This window comes from Aegilops tauschii, chromosome 7, assembly GCF_002575655.3.
Source record: "Aegilops tauschii subsp. strangulata cultivar AL8/78 chromosome 7, Aet v6.0, whole genome shotgun sequence".
Lineage (NCBI taxonomy): Eukaryota > Viridiplantae > Streptophyta > Magnoliopsida > Poales > Poaceae > Aegilops > Aegilops tauschii.
In genome coordinates, this window is record NC_053041.3 from 431,783,989 (window position 1) to 431,800,194 (window position 16,206).

General features: G+C 53.5%; 1 protein-coding gene across 1 annotated transcript; it reads right to left on the bottom strand.

Moving 5' to 3' along the window:
- Positions 1-4,513: 4,513 nt before the first annotated feature.
- LOC109757597 (uncharacterized) lies at positions 4,514-5,344 on the bottom strand. Its single transcript, XM_020316422.4, has one exon. It carries the CDS (start codon positions 5,220-5,222, stop codon positions 4,749-4,751), a length of 474 nt encoding a protein of 157 aa, XP_020172011.1. The 5' UTR covers positions 5,223-5,344; the 3' UTR covers positions 4,514-4,748.
- Between the last annotated feature and the right edge of the window lie 10,862 nt (positions 5,345-16,206).

Sequence of the window (16,206 nt, forward strand, 5' to 3'; positions counted from 1 at the left end):
TAAGATACCCGCGTGATCCTAAAAAAAATTTAGTGAAATTTGAGGAGAGAAAAGTCAAAACTTCTACGTCAGGAGGCCTCACCAGAGCGATGAAGGGACTGAGGAGTAAAAAGAATCCTACTCTCCAATATATATAATCCTAAGACTCAAAACATTTTTGTTCTAGACTCAACAACGCCAGCGATTCGATCAAGCAGGGGGCTCCTAAGTCGGGGATGGCTCTGATTCCCAACTTGTAATGCCCACGATGTGGCTATATCTCCCACGTGTCGAGGCACGACTTAGAGGCATAACCGCATTGTGGTTTTGTCGCAAGAAGGGTCATCATCACACAATCCCATGTAATGAACAAGAATGGGATAACGAGAGTTGGATTACAATCGCCACTTCACACAATACATAAATATAATCCATACATCATACAAAATACACACATAGACCGACTAGGTCAAAACCAAATGAAAATAAGATAACCCCAAATGCTAGAACCCCGATCGTCCCAACTGGGCTCCACTACTGATCATCAGGAAAAGAAACATAGTAACGACCACGTTCCTCATCGAACTCCCACTTGAGGTCGATTTCGTCATCTGCACAGGCATTGTCGGCACCTGCAACTGTTTTGGTAGAATCTGTGAGTCACGAGGACTCAGCAATCTCACACCCGCGAGATCAAGACTATTTAAGCTTATAGGAAAGGATGATGTAATGAGGTGGAGCTGCTGCAGGCACTAAGCATATATGGTGGCTAACATACGCAAAAGAGAGCGGGAAGAGAAGCAATGGAACTGTCGTCATCTAGTAATGACCAAGAAGTGATCCTGAACTCCTACTTACGTCATTCATAACTCAAACCGTGTTCACTTCCCGGACTCCGCCGAGAAGAGACCATCACGGCTACACACACGGTTGATGTATTTTAATTAAGTCAAGTGACAAGTTCTCTACAACCGGACATTAATAAATTCCCATCTGCCTCATAACCTCGGGCGCGGCGGAGAGGACGGGCGGCCGGGCGGCGGCGCGGGATCTGGCCCGGGGCGGCCCGGGCGGGCTCCCCGTGGGCCTGCGGCGGCGAACGGCGGCGGGGGCCACGTGGCAGCCGCTGAGTGGACGCGGGCGGCGTTGGAGAAACGTCCGGCGCCGGGCGGACGTGTCCGGCGCACGGAGGGAGAGGGTTAGGGTTTTGGACTGCGGGAGGATTTCGGGAGAGACACATATTTATAGGTAGAGGGAGCTAGGAGGCTCCAAATGGAGTGCGGTTTTCGCCCACACGATCGTGATCGAACGACCTAGAGCATGGAGATGACTTAGAGGGGTTTTGGGCTGTTTAGAGAGGGGTTTTGCTGCAACACACAAACGGACTTTGCGGTTGCCCGGTTAACCGTTGGAGTACCAAACGACCTCCAAATGGAACGAAACTTGACCGGTGGTCTACCGGTGGTATACCAAGGCCACTTGACAAGCCTCGGTTCATTCCGAGAACGTTCAACACCCGCTCACGAAAAGAAACAAGAGGGGTGCGCCGGAGGAGGTGGGAGTGCCGGATTGCAAAACGGACAACGGGGAAAAAGCTCGGATGCAAGAGACGAACACGTATGCAAATGCAATGCACATGATGACATGATATGAGATGCATGACATGAACAAAATGCAAAACGAAAAACAAAACCCGACCACGAAGGGAATATCATAACACATAGCCGAAAATGTCAAGAGTTGGAGTTACAAATATGGAAAGTTACATCCGGGGTGTTACATTCCCACTCGCGCAGCCAGCGGCGGCCGAAGCCGTTGGCCGCCGACCCGTCACCGGGAACGTCTCCGCCATGGCGAGTGTGCTGTGAGCGGCGGTGAAGGTCGGCTTTTTTGGGCGATAAAGGTGAGGAGAAGAGATGTGGTCGGTGCTGGAGTGGTGTGCGGCGAGCGGCGGCGAAGGTCGGCTTTTATAGCAGCGATAGGGCGGGAGCGGTGTAGACGCGTGGCAGGAAAGGGCAGGACACTCAGCGGGAAATGGCGGGGACGCGTGATGGCTCGCCATCACTGCACCACCGGTCCTTCATCAATGGAAGGCTGACCGGCGACATCATTGAATCACACGTGAGCCGAGGCAAGGCGATGAGGACGAGATGCATAGTTGCTGCCTTGGTGGGCCCACGGGAGGGAATCTGCCGTGGTTTGTTTTCGCGCCATTTTTCTTTCCTCCCGCGCCCCCGGTCGCCCCGCCCCCCTTCCCCCAGCGCGCTAGGTTCGGCTTGGGTCCGCTGGCTCAAACCGGCGAAATTTGGGCTCCCAAGGACGTGACTGGGCGATTTTTTTTGCACCAGCGATAAAGAAAGCCATCTTGGGGGCTTGTTTGGGGGGGGGGGGGGGGGGTGGAGATGCTCTCACACATTGGTCCTGCTGCCGTCTCTGGATTCATGAGGTGGACCGAAGTTCTCTCGTTTCAAAATGACTTTCTTTTTGACACTTTTCCTAAATGACTTCTATTAACCATCACTAGTCCATCACCATAGTTAGCGACATGAATCGCAATGCCAAAAGGATCCGGTGACAGGACGCCAACCTCCAAGCCCATCCATCCTGCAAACCTCCAAGCCCACATCCATCCGGTGATATCCACAAGCAGCTAAGGCCAACTCCAGCCGCACGACCCAAACAGACGTCCGCTTTGGTTTGCTTTCGTCCGTTTGGCGCGGCAATGGGGTCGTCCATGTCTGCTTGGGGTCGTTGCCGCATCGGTGCGTCCAACGCGCAGCCGCATCCCAGATCATGTCCGGGATGGATGTGATTAAAAAATCGCAAAAACAAAAAAAATCCAAATAAAATAAAATAAACGCAAACATAAAAACATAAACATAATTAAACATCATGGCCCCAAAATGGCCCGGTTTCACAGTTCACATAGACATAATTAACATAAAAAAAACAAAAGAAAAGCGCCGCCCGCGTGCTCCTGCCGTGCCCGTCGCCGTCTCCTCACGCGTTGTCATCGTCGTCGCCAGTGAGGTCGATGTAGGGCGGCGGTGTCCAGAGGTGGGCACGTCCCTGGAAGGCGGGAGGCTCCTGGAAGGTGGGAGGCGCCTGCACCACCTCACCCCGTGGCGACGTCTCGCGCTCCGGTAAGCGCGGCGGCGTAGGGCACCAGTTCACGGCCCCCACGGCGTCGTCCATGTCGGCGGCCATGCACGACCAGCTCCACCCCTGGCCCACCAGGCCCGAGTGGAACGCAGCGACAGGCTCCTCCTCCAGCACCTCCTCCTTCACCCCCTCCCTCATCTCCAGCTCCGACGCGGCCGCGTCGCCGACCGCAGAGAGGGCAATCATGGTCTCCAGGCCCTCCCATTGGCGCTCATCGTGCGTGTTCATGGAGTCTTCCATGACACGTTGAAGGAGCCAGGCCTCCACCTCCTCTGTCATGCGAGGAGGTGGTGGTTGCGACGGAGAAGGCGACGGCGTCGGCGTGATGCCGCGCACCCGCGTAGGCCCGCGCACATGGGTAGGGCTCGGAGCACGCGCGCGGCGCTCACGTGGCCGCCGCGGCCCCGATGAGGTGCCAGCAAAGAAAGACGCGCGGCGCGTGTCTTCCTCGTCCCGCAACCACGTGTCCCAGAGGCCGGAGTCGACGGCGTACCTGGGGTCGTAGTAGAGGTTGTCTGGAAGGAGGCGGCGGCGGCGGCGTTCGATCTCCTCGCGCCGCGCATGGCCGCTCGTCGGGACTAGCAGGATCGGCACCCGGTCCGCGGACAGATGCCATTATTGGGGAGATGAACGTCGCTCCAGGGGAGTGGCGTCCTCGTCTCCCCATAACGACGGCAAACATCCACGTGGATGTACTGCCCGAGGACGAGCCAGCCTCGTGGTCGTGCGCCCCCTTGCGGCCGGTGTTCCACCACACCATGGCTGTCGGTGGCCGGCGAGCTCGAGGAAGGGGAAGGGAGAGCTAGGGTTTGGGTGTCGGGTTTCAAGGAGGCCGCGGCGACTGGAGTGGGAGCGTGGACTACGACCGGTCCACGCCTTCACATTTTAGAAGGACGCCTACCGCGCGCCTGGACGGATGACAGATGGGGCCGACCGCGCGTGCGCATTTATGTTGAGTGGTGGGAGATAGATGGCCGCCTGCCACACGACCCCGATGCGGACGAGCGGCACATCCGTTTGCATTTGAATGGGTCGGGTCGGACACAAAACGAACAAAGATGGGTTCAGGATGTCGCGCGCTGGGCAGTGGGGTCTATCCGTTTTGCCACAAACGAACGAGGCCGGACGGGACGGGTCGCGCGCTGGAGTTGGCCTAACCACCGGCCACCGGCTGAAGCTGGTCCGTTGCGACTTTAAATTAATTTACCTCTAAGTTCGATCTCGAACACTCGGCTGGTGCATAGTCCATTCACTCCACTCGTTAGATCAAACTCGAGATCACACCTTAAGATGATGACATTATTGTGTTCAAAAGAAAAAAAGATGATGACATTACAGGTCGCACAGCAGCAGCCGCAGTTAACAGATCTAGTTTCAAAAGCGGCAGAAATGCATCGAATTGAAACAACCAACTCAGATCTCAAATCATACAAGAGCACAAGGCTTATTTCTGCGCCAACCATTGGCACCACACCGGCCACTGAACTGATAGTGATACAAGAGGAAAGCCATGGACTGACAAGTTGGCAGGCACAGCGACACCGCGATGACCACCGGATCTGGCGACCTAAACTGCTTACCGTTGACTTGACTTGCGCGCAGATCGATCAGTTGGCGGCGGCCTCCTCGGCGGCCTTGGCGTCGCCCTCCGTCGCCGGCGGGCTGAGCTGGAAGGCGGAGACGGGGAAGGCGCGGCCGAGGCCGGCAGGGGTGCGGAAGACGATCTTGGAGCCGGAGGGGCTGATGACGATCTCGGAGATGGTGACCCAGATGAGCAGCTCCTTGCTCTTGACCCCGGTCATGCTGTGCATCCGGCCGCGCTCCACCACGGCCGTCACCTCGGGGGCGTACCAGACCTGCTTGCCGATGGCGTCGAAGGTGTGGGTGAGGCCGCCGGACTGGCCCTGGCGGAGCCACACGAACCCCGTGGCGCGGTTGTAGCCCACCTCCACGAGGGACGGCAGCGGGAGGAGCCCGTCGGGGAGGCCCAGCTCCACCAGGAACTCGCGGGCCCTGGCCTCGCACAGCTCCGTGTGCACATCCGCGCCCGACCGGTGCTCCTCGATCGCCTGCGAAGCCATCGCCGGATGTCGGGGGTTTCTCGCCGGTTTGGTTTTGCTTTCCTTGCTGGGCTCTGTTTGTTGCGAGTGCGACGCGTTCTCTGCTGTTGGAGGAGATCGGGGGCTGCTTTTATGCGCGTTTGGTTGCCCACTTGGGTTCGGGGGTTGAGAAGGGGATTGATTCCCGTCCCCGCGCTGTCAGCCGGAATTATGTTGGGGAATCGGGTGCCATCCCAAAGACAAAGGGTACGTTGGACGTCTCTCTCTCGTCATCAGTAGCTCGGTTTTGCTGGTATGCCATCTCAATGCAGTGTACAGTTTTCGGGTAGTATTAAGATGGAAGATGGAAATCACAGAAGCGCCGTCAGCGCGAAGACGCTAGCCATTCAGAACTTGTGGGTTGAGGCCGGGAAAGTCATCACTCACACCGTTGGTTTTATTTAATGTTTTGCACTGTAGTTGACACGGAATGGGCTGCAGATCCAACGGCCCCAACCACATGCACAGTTGCGAGTATTATGGTCGTAGGCCAGGGCAAGTAGCATTTTGCCGTCAAAAGGAAAGTGCCTCTCTTTTTCCAAAGGATTCAGCACAGACGTCGTTGCGGGTGCGACACGATAACTGCTTGTAGTACACACGGATAAGGCAGTAACGGTCAGCTGCACCCGCCCTTATGAAAAAAAATCAAAACTAATATTAGAAAAATTCAAAAAATTCCAATTTTTTTGTGTGTAGTAGATAATTTGATGCGTGAGGTACGCTTCAATTTTTAAATCATTTGGACATATGAGCATCTCTCGGTAAAAAGGACAAATTCAGGGTCTGTAAAAATGTTTACTGTTCATGCACTGTTTTCACCCGATTTGTCTTTTTTGCTGAGAGCTTCTCAGAAGTCCAAATGATCTCAAATTTGGAGCGAACCTCACGTGATAAATTGTCTACAAAAAGATTGGAATTTTTTAATTTTATTTTTATTTTTTAGGATATTTTCCTGAATGGGTGCAGATGAGCCTCGACACCGAAACGCCGTACTCTCGAAGGGAGTAGTTTTTTTTAATATACATATTCGATTTTTTGATAAAAACATTTTCATTCAATTGATATATATCATTAAACCCGTTAAGACCAAACGAAAGGGCCGCCAACCATCTAAGTCACGTGGCACATGCTAGTAGGCCACGGTGAAAAAGTATTTTGACAGCCCAACTAGGAGGGTCGTGAACGATGGCTCTCTCTCCTTCCCCCCTCCCCCCCTCCTCTGCCCTTCCTCCCACATCGTGATGGTGCAGCCGTCGGTGGCAGGCGATAGGTCATCCCTCTCCCATCCCCCCATGCTCCTTGAGTCAGGGATCTCCTCTCCCCCCCCTCTCCTCTGCGGGTTGCGGCGGCCAGGGGCTCGTCCCCCTCCCCCTGCGGCGGCCTCCCCTCGGCTAATCGTTTCTGGGCGCCGGATCTAGATGGATCTTGTTCAGAGGACGAGGCGGACGCCCCCCGGCCGGTCTCCTTGCCTCCCCCTCCTCTTCATCCCAAGGTTAGGAAGTTTGCTCCGGGCGGGCGCGGCCGTGCAGTGCGGTCGCTGGCGGTGGAGCCCGGGTGGTGCGTTGTGCGGCGTCGCGGGTGCGGCTCTGGTAAGTTCCGGGCTGAGGTGGCTGTTTCCCCATGCATGGCTGGGGTCTCCATCTCGCCGCGGGCTTCGCTGAGGCGTTTGCCGTCGTCGTCGGGTCGCGCTCCCTCTAATGTGCCGTCGGGGCGGCAATCGGGGGAGTTGGCCCCTGGCTCGCAGCCGGCGGTGGCCGGTGGCAGCTGCGTGGTCGCGGGTGTCGTGTCCCTAACCATAGATCGGGCAGTGCCCTCGCGGTCGGGGGGTGGGCTAGCCCAGGCCGATGAAAGTGCGAATGTTGGGTCGGGTGAGGGGGGCAGTGGGGCCTACATGTCCTCATCTGATTTCAATCCGCTGTGTCTGCCCGCCCCTCGGCCGCGTGGCTCGGCCCAAGTTGGCCAGGGTGGCTCGTTGGTCTTGGCTTGGCCTGCTGGCCCCATTCGTCGTGGGTACTTATGGATACGGAAGGGCTCCCTCTCCTCTGACCTAGGGTTTCCGGCCTCTAGATCTGACGTGCGCTGCTACCCTTTCCTCATTCGCTCTCTTGTGAGATCTCATCCTCCCCCCTCTCTCTAGCTCATTTGCGGCGGTGGTGGCCATGGATAAGTCCAGGGCGTCTTTCTCGGAGGCGTTGTCCGGGAGCAAGCGTGTTCGGGAGGCCTCGGTGGAGGCGGGTCAGGTTCCAGATCCAGATATGGAGTACGAGGCCGTTCTTCGTGAGAAGCTCGAAGCGAGCGGGCCTCGCGGGATCAGGTGGCGTGCGATCGGGAGGCGTGGGCGGCGGGGCTGGCGTGGCTGCAGCGCGAGGAGCAGGCCCGTGAGGAGCCGGTGGCACAGGCCGCGGCCATGGATCCTTGGGAGGCTGCGGTGTCGGGCTCTTCGGTGGCCACGGTCGCCCCTCATCCCGCGCCTCCTCGTGGCCCAAACAGCCAGGCGGTGGCGGGGGGAGGGGGGCGTGTGGGTGTTGCTGGATCTGGGGCCGCGGGTTGTGGCCGCGGTGCTGGTACTTGTCGGGGCGGAGGCTACGACAGCAGCCCCTTCCCCTCCAAGTTCCGTCAGACTTCGCCCGTGGATCCGGGGTCCTCCTCGCCGGCGGCTGGTGATGGCATCCCCCCGCCCCGCTGCCCGCGGGCTGCGCTCCCCCTCGCGTGGGGGCCCGGCCTCTGGTGGTGGATCCAGCTCTGGCTCTACAATGCTGACCTGCTTTGCATGCCATCGTGCGGGGCACTTCCAGTCTAGATGCAAGTTTCCTCCTTTCTGCTTGATATGCCGCACTGAAGGCCACCTCACAATGGAGTGTGATAACCGTATCCAATTCCCTGCCTTTAAGTACTTTGGTCTTGGCCTCCCTGGATATGCCTTCTTCACCCTGGATGGGGAGCTGGGGATGCCTGTGGTCGCCCCAGTGTCTTCCAATGCCGCGGTGATCTATGTCATTTCCAATCATGTTTCTATTCAAGTCATATCTGATGAGCTTCACGAGTGGGGCATGGAGGGCTGGGATTGGCAGATCTATCACATGTCGGAGAGAAAATTTTCTGTCACCTTCCCCACGAAAGAAAGCTTAAAGATGATGGCTTCTTGCACGAGTTTTACCCTTTCTGTGAACCAAGTGATGGTCTCTGTCAAGGCAGCTGTGGACGGGGCAAAAGCGGTGGCCTCCTTGTCTGAAACTTGGGTGCTTCTTGATATGTCCATTTTGCATCATGCTTTTATATCGATATTTATTGCATTATGGGTTGTTATTGCACATTATGTCACAATACTTATGCCTTTTCTCTCTTATTTTACAAGGTTTACATGAAGAGGGAGAATGCCGACAGCTGGAATTCTGGGCTGGAAAAGGAGCAAATATTAGAGACCTATTCTGCACAACTCCAAAAGTCCTGAAACTCCACGAAAGTCAGTTTGGGAATATATTAAAAATATTGGGCGAAGAAAGCACCAGAGGGGGGCCACCCCCTGTCCACGAGGGTGGAGGGGGCGCCCTACCCCCTGGGCGCGCCCCCTGCCTCGTGGGCCACCTGGAAGCCCCCCGATGCCCATCTTCTAGTATAAGGTGTCTTTTGCCCTGGAAAAACTAAGAAGGAAGCTTTCGGGATGAAGCGTCGGCTTCTCGAGGCGGAACCTGGGCAGAACCAATCTAGGGCTCCGGCGGAGCTATTCTGCCGGGGAAACATCCCTCCGAGAGGGGGAAATCGTCATCACCATCGATCCTCTCATCGGGACGGGGTCAATATCCATCAACATCTTCACCAGCACCATCTCCTCTCAAACCCTAGTTCATCTCTTGTATCCGATCTTTGTTTCAAAACCTCAGATTGGTACCCGTGGGTTGCTAGTAGTGTTGATTACTCCTTGTAGTCGATGCTAGTTGGTTTATTCGGTGGAAGATCATATGTTCAGATCCTTTATGCATATTAATACCCCTCTGATTATGAACATGAATATGATTTGTGAGTAGTTACGTTTGTTCCTGAGAACATGGGAGAAGTCTTGTTATAAGTAGTCATGTCAATTTGGTATTCGTTCGATATTTTGGTGAGATGTATGTTGTCTTTCCTCTAGTGGTGTTATGTGAACGTCGACTACATGACACTTCACCATTATTTCGGCCTAGGGGAAGGCACTGAGAAGTAATAAGTAGATGATGGGTTGCTAGAGTGACAGAAGCTTAAACCCTAGTTTATGTGTTGCTTCTTAAGGGGCTGATTTGGATCCATATGTTTCATGCTATGGTTAGGTTTACCTTAATTCTTCTTTCGTAGTTGCGGATGCTTGCGAGAGGGGTTAATCATAAGTGGGATGCTTGTCCAAGTAAGGGCAGTACCCAAGCACCGGTCCACCCACATATCAAATTATCAAAGTAACGAACGCGAATCATATGAGCATGATGAAAACTAGCTTGACGATAATTCCCATGTGTCCTCGGGAGCGCTTTCCTTTATATAAGAGTTTGTCCAGGCTTGTCCTTTGCTACAAAAAGGATTGGGCCACCTTGCTGCACCTTGTTTACTTTTGCTACTTGTTACCCGTTACGAATTACCTTATCACAAAACTATCTGTTACCGATAATTTCAGTGCTTGCAGAGAATACCTTACTTGAAACTGCTTGTCATTTCCTTCTGCTCCTCATTGGGTTCGACACTCTTACTTACCGAAAGGACTACGATAGATCCCCTATACTTGTGGGTCATCACTTCTCGAGGATGTTCCGTCTGGGCTTAGAAACGCCCGGTTCCTGATGGTGTTTGGAGTGCTTATTGGTAAACTTGTAGCTGTTGATGAGGAATCCCTTGACCCCCCTGGTCCAATCCGCATGAAGATCTAGTGTCTGGATCAGTTGCATGTACATGGCATGGTTGATGTTTTCCTAGATTCAGGCGCCTAACGTATTCGTGTCTGCACTGAGGGCAGGGCTGATCAGCAGGCACCTCCTCCCCCTTGCTCCTAACCCATCCAACCTGAATCCTTCTGATGGTGGGGGCGAGACGGGCGCGGGTAGCAATGCGAATCCTTTCACTCCATCAAAATGGGAAGCGATGGGCTCCGAATCTTGTGGCATGTTCGATTTTGGCCCTCCTGGTACTGGTGGTGGGGGTTCTCGGTGTCAAAATCGGCGGATCTCGGGTAGGGGGTCCCGAACTGCGCGTCTAGGGTCGGTGGTAACAGGAGACGGGGGACACGATGTTTACCCAGGTTCGGGCCCTGTTGATGGAGGTAATCCCCTACTTCCTGCTTGATTGATCTTGATGAATATGAGGATTACAAGAGTTGATCTACCACGAGATCGTAATGGCTAAACCCTAGAAGTCTAGCCTGTATGATTATGGTCAACTCTACGGGCTAAACCCTCTGGTTTATATAGACATCGGAGGGGACTAGGGTTGTACAAACTCGGTTTACAGAGGAAGGAATCTACATATCCGAACGCCAAGCTTGCCATCCACGCAAAGGAGAGTCCCATCCGGACACGGGAATAAGCCTTTTGTCTTGTATCTTCATAGCCCATCAGTCCGGCCCATGTCATATAGGCCAGAAGCCCGAGGACCCCTTAATCCAGGACTCCCTCAGTAGCCCCCGAACCAGGCTTCAATGACGATGTATCCGGCGCGCAGATTGTCCTCGGCATTGCAAGACGAGTTCCTCCTCATATTACTTCAAAGCACCTGACTTAGAGAGTTGTATTCGGCTGTGATTTAATGTCATGCCCCTCGGCTTCTGTGCCTTCATTGCTTCTGCCTCCACGTGTCGAGCGAATACGAAAGGGCAGGGTATTTTTTGCACATAACACCCCGGTCGTGCAAGAAAGGCATCTATTAAAGAGATTGGATCTCAGATCCCATTCCACATCAAGCGGAAAATTATTAGAGCTTGCCAGGAGAAACCATTCCAACATGGCTTGAGTTCCCAGTTCTTCCTCCCGCCCCCATGGCTCTGAAAAAGGCAACTGGGAGAGATGCTCAGTATCCCATGATCAACTGGTTAAGCTTCAAACGCAGGGATTTCTTCCCCCCGCGGATCTAGTCCCTGTTCGGGCAGGATTGACCTCCTTCTACGGCGAGGCCCTCGTGGAAAATTTCCCCAATCCAACCAGGGGGAACGGGTGTGCTTCGTTTCCTACTTGTTAAGAGGCGTCGGATTTCCAATCCACCCTTTCCTCCGAGGACTCCTGGAGTATTATGGCCTCCAACTGCACAACTTCATACCGGCCTCAATCCTGCACATTGCGGGTTTTGTTGCTCTTTGTGAGCTATTCCTGGGTTGTGAGGCCCACTTTGATTTATGGAGAAAGCTATTCTGCCTCGTCCCTCGCACCCAAGAGGGATCGGTATTCGGGGTGGGCGGCGCTGAGGTATGGCGCATAGCCAGGACCTAATACCTATCTGGCACACCGAAGAAGGCATCCGAAGAGTGGCCCTCAGAGTGGTTCTATATTGAGGACGTCGCTCTCCCCGACCCAATTCGCATGGGTCTTCCCGAATTTTCCAGTGCTCCATTGAAGAAACGCCACAGCTGGCGCCCTCGGAGCCTCGAGGAGGAAGATAGCGCGAAAGTCCGTCAATTAATGGGCAAGATAAGGACACTCGCCCAGTCCGGATTATCAATAATCAAGGTAATGCCAAATTCCATAGTGCGGGGTGTCCAGCAGCTCCAATTCAGAGGGCTCCCTATGTGGCACTACAATGGGGAAGATGACACCTCACGCTGCGGACAGAAGGGTCCGGACACACCCTCCGCTTTGGCAAAAATATTGGCCGAACTGTACAAAGGGGAGAAAGAGGAGTTCACTCGCCTTAAACGCCGAGATGGATTTTCCATGTACAATCCTCCTAGCACGGTGAGTTTCAATCCCACCACTTGACTCAATCCTCCCCCTGAGTCACTTTTAATTGACATTAACCCATCCATTTGTAACAAGAAAGGCAGAAGGTTACCGTGGGGATCCATAGCCCCGCTCCACAGCCAGAGGATCATAACCGGGACCTTGACCCTGGATTCGAAGAGGATCCGGACGTATTTGTAGAACTCGAGGATGGAGTATTCTACCAGGCGAGCTATGACGGCACAAAAGTGGCCATCATTGCCGACTATCCCAGCCTCCTTGCCTCGCATGTAAGTAATCAGGAGTCATCTCCTCCGAAAGAGCTTCCTCATTCTACCTCACCCACCGACTGTCTCGTGCTCCAAAGGGGAGGCGCTCGGCGCGCAATGCTGCACCAGAGGCGGCTCACAAGAGAGCGGCGCCCGCGCCGGGCAAGCCTTCGAAGAGGAAGGCAAATGAAAACACAGCCGAGTCTTCATCAAAGAGGTATGGCTTTTTAAATATGCCCCTTGGCAGTCACATCGAACTGTGACATTGTCCGTTGTGTCTTATCAGGAAGAGCATGCGCCGGACTATGTCCGGGGATCCTGCCGGTCATGCCTCCACCAGCCAGGTTCCAGACCCTGCCTCTAGGGCGGGGGCTGACACGGGAGCGATGTTAGATTGTCCTCCTTCAGAGGATTCGGATAATGTATCCGTCACGAACTCTGAAGTGGAGAGCGCCATGAACCATCGGCGCCGGAGGGCCGCGCTCCGCGACCCCGGATTTGCTAAAGATGCGTTCGACGCCTTCAGCTCGGCTGATGCGTACATTCGAGCTGCTCGGGATGGGCTTACCAGAGCCACTAGCCAGTATTTAAAAGATAAACGGGTAAGTACGCATTGTACAGATCTGATAATCATATACCAGTAGCCCCCGAGACTTGAAGCAGTTGGTACAACTGATTTAAGGACATTGCATAACCGGGCGCTCACGGAGAAGAATAGCCTGTTGTCTCAAGAGCTGGAAAAGTGTCAGACCCGACTGGCTGCGGTTACCGCCGAACTGGAGAAATCCAAGAAGGCAACGCCAGGTAATATTCCCTTCCATCCAGAAAAATGTAATCATATACCAGTAATGTTAATACTGTTGCATTTCCGATGACAGGATCAACAGATCAACTGGAAGGGGAACTGAAAGTCGCGCAGGCGGGCGAACAAGAGGCCAAAAGGCAACTGGCCACAGGCGAACGTGTGCTGACGCGAGTCAGGGATGAAAAGAACAAGCTGCAGGATTCCAATACCCGGCTGGGCGAAGAACTAAAACATGTGCGAGCCCAGCTAGCTGATGCCGTCAAGGAGAATCGGAGGCTACGAGGCGGCATATTCAGTATGTTATTGACCTTACCTTTATGTAATTCAGCGAAGAAATGATCTAACAGATTTATATCTGCGGGTATGCTGACTGGCCGTCCCGAAGAGGAAATGTCCAGCTCTCAAGGCGACCTGCTGCAAGAGCTGTCCCAACTGCATGAGCGAGCTCGGCAAGCAATGCAGAGCATTGCCTAAGCTTTGTGGCCATCCGCCTCTCCTCCAGGAAGTATGGAGGAGCTTGTGAAGCTATTCCAAGGAGCTTGGTGGCGTTTCCGATTATGGAAGATATCGGCCTGCTGAGAAGGTGCGCGAGAGGCCTGGGCCATGGTAAAAACACGGTACACCAAGCTTGATCCGAATCGTATGGCCCGGGTCGGACCTCGGGGGTCAGATGGAAAAGAAATTCCAGTTAGTCTGGTATATGACCAGGTAAAGATAGCCGCCAAGTATTCCCAACAGGATTGTAAGCTAGATAGCGTGTTAGATGGCATAGAGGAAGAAGTTTTTCAGTCCAAGAGACTATGTACTTCAATTGACAAACTTGTCCCTAGCCGGATTGTAAAACGATTGTCATGGCAGACCTTTTTGCTTCGACCTCCGGACCCGAAGGCGCGGAGTGTTTTTGAATACCATAACGGCGATATAGACCGTGGTATGCGTGGAAACTAGTCGTAGGGGTCATAGTTGCTTGAACAGACAAGTTGTATCCGGCTAGCTATGTTATATTACATGTCGATTGTAAGAAACATCTTCCAGGGAGAATAGTTCCGTTAAGGGTTCCTTTCCCTGGGCGGACATGCGTTAGTATGCATGTCCGAACTGTGATTTGAAAAATCGCAGTGTACATAACATCTGGGGGTTCATAGTGTGATGAAGGTAAAACGTCTTTAGTCCGCCGACCAAATATTCCCTTAAGAACGCTAGCTTTCGGCTTCACCCAGTCTGAGGTACAAGTCCGGATGACCTGGCTGTAATAATCGCAGAGGTGCTCCCTTTATGCCCTAGCCGAACAAACGAGAACGTAGGGCATAAGCACAGGAGCCAGGCAACGCAGCTTGGCAAAAACTTAAGTCATAACGATGCATATAATGGCGAAGAAAAGGTACATATGTGGAAGAGAACACATATGTGGTGAGCTTGATGCTCGGGAAATAATAATAAGCTTCTGTAAAAGAAGCCCCCATGTATTTATGAACGTGTACATTTAAGGATGTGCACGTCATAGGTGTGTGGTTTGGCCGCACAAGAGCTATAGAGTTAGAGAGAAAATTTAAAGAGAGAGAAAAAACTGAAAGAAAGAAAGAAAAGGATGAACAAAGAGTATGGCTCTAGGCGTAGAATCTTCGGAGTCTGGCGGCATTCCATGGGTTCGGCTCTAAGCGGTTGTCCGATGCGTCACGCACGCGGTACGCTCCTCTAATGAGAACTTCATCTATGATGAAGGGACCCTCCCACTTGGGCTTGAGTTTTTCCTTTTTCTTCTCTGGCAAGCGTAGAACAAGTTCACCAACATTATAAGTCTTGGCCCGCACTTCTCTGCTTTGGTACCTGCGAGCCTGTTGTTGATAGAATGCGGAATGGGCTTTTGCCATGTCACGCTCCTCCTCCAAGGCATCTAGACTGTCCTGCCGATCCAACTCGGCTTCTCTCTCTTCATACAAGCGCACTCGAGGTGAGTCATGAATGATATCGCAGGGCAAAACGGCCTCTGCGCCGTACACCATGAAGAATGGTGTGTATCCGGTAGTGCGGTTGGGCGTGGTCCGGAGCCCCTAGAGTACGGAGTCGAGCTCCTCAACCCAGTGCTTGTCTGATTCTTTCAACGACCGCACTAGTCTAGGCTTAGTGCCGCTCATAATAAGACCATTAGCTCGTTTGACTTGACCGTTTGTTTGTGGATGATAGACCAAGGCATAATCGAGCTTAATGCCCAATTTAGCACACCAGGATTTCACTTCATCGGCTGTGAAATTGGAGCCATTATCGGTGATGATGTTGTGCAGGACACCATAACGATGCACGATACCAGATATAAAGTCTATCACCGGTCACCGTTTTCACTGGTTTAGCCTCTATCTATTGAGTGAATTTATCTACCATGACTAGCAGATATTTTTTCTTATATCTTCCTCCTTTAAGGGGTCCAACCATATCAAGCCCCCAGACCGCAAAAGGCCAAGTAATGGGGATTGTTTGTAGAGCAGTAGGTGGCATATGGCTTTGATTGGCGAAGAGCTGGCATCCGACACAACGTTGGACCAGGTCCTGTGCATCTGCCCGAGCCGCAGACCAAAAGAAACCTGTACGAAAAGCCTTACTTACAAGGGCCCGAGCTGCGACGTGGTGACCGCCGAGGCCAGCATGGATTTCGGCCAGGAGCTGTCGTCCCTCTTCTTCGGAGATACACCTTTGAAGGACTCCGGTAGCACTTTTATTGTAGAGCTCTCCCTCATGGACCTTGTAGGCTTTCGAGCACGGAACAATGCAGCGAGCCTCATTCTGGTCCTCAGGGAGCTCTCGCCTATTAAGGTAGGCCAAGAAGGGTTCGGTCCATGGGGCAATTACTGCCATTATGAGATGGGCCGATGGTGTTATCTCGGTGGCTGAGCCCCTGATGATATCGGTATTGTGTTCGAAATCTGGGGGTGTAATTGGGTCTGGACTGGTGTTGCTGCTCTCACCCTTCCATGCCACGGATGGCTTGAAAACCTTTCTAGAAAGATGTT

Coding starts and splice junctions, on each gene's coding strand:
- LOC109757597 (XM_020316422.4), bottom strand. CDS start 5,222: ATGGCTTCGCAGGCGATCGAGGAGCACCGGTCGGGCGCGGATGTGCAC.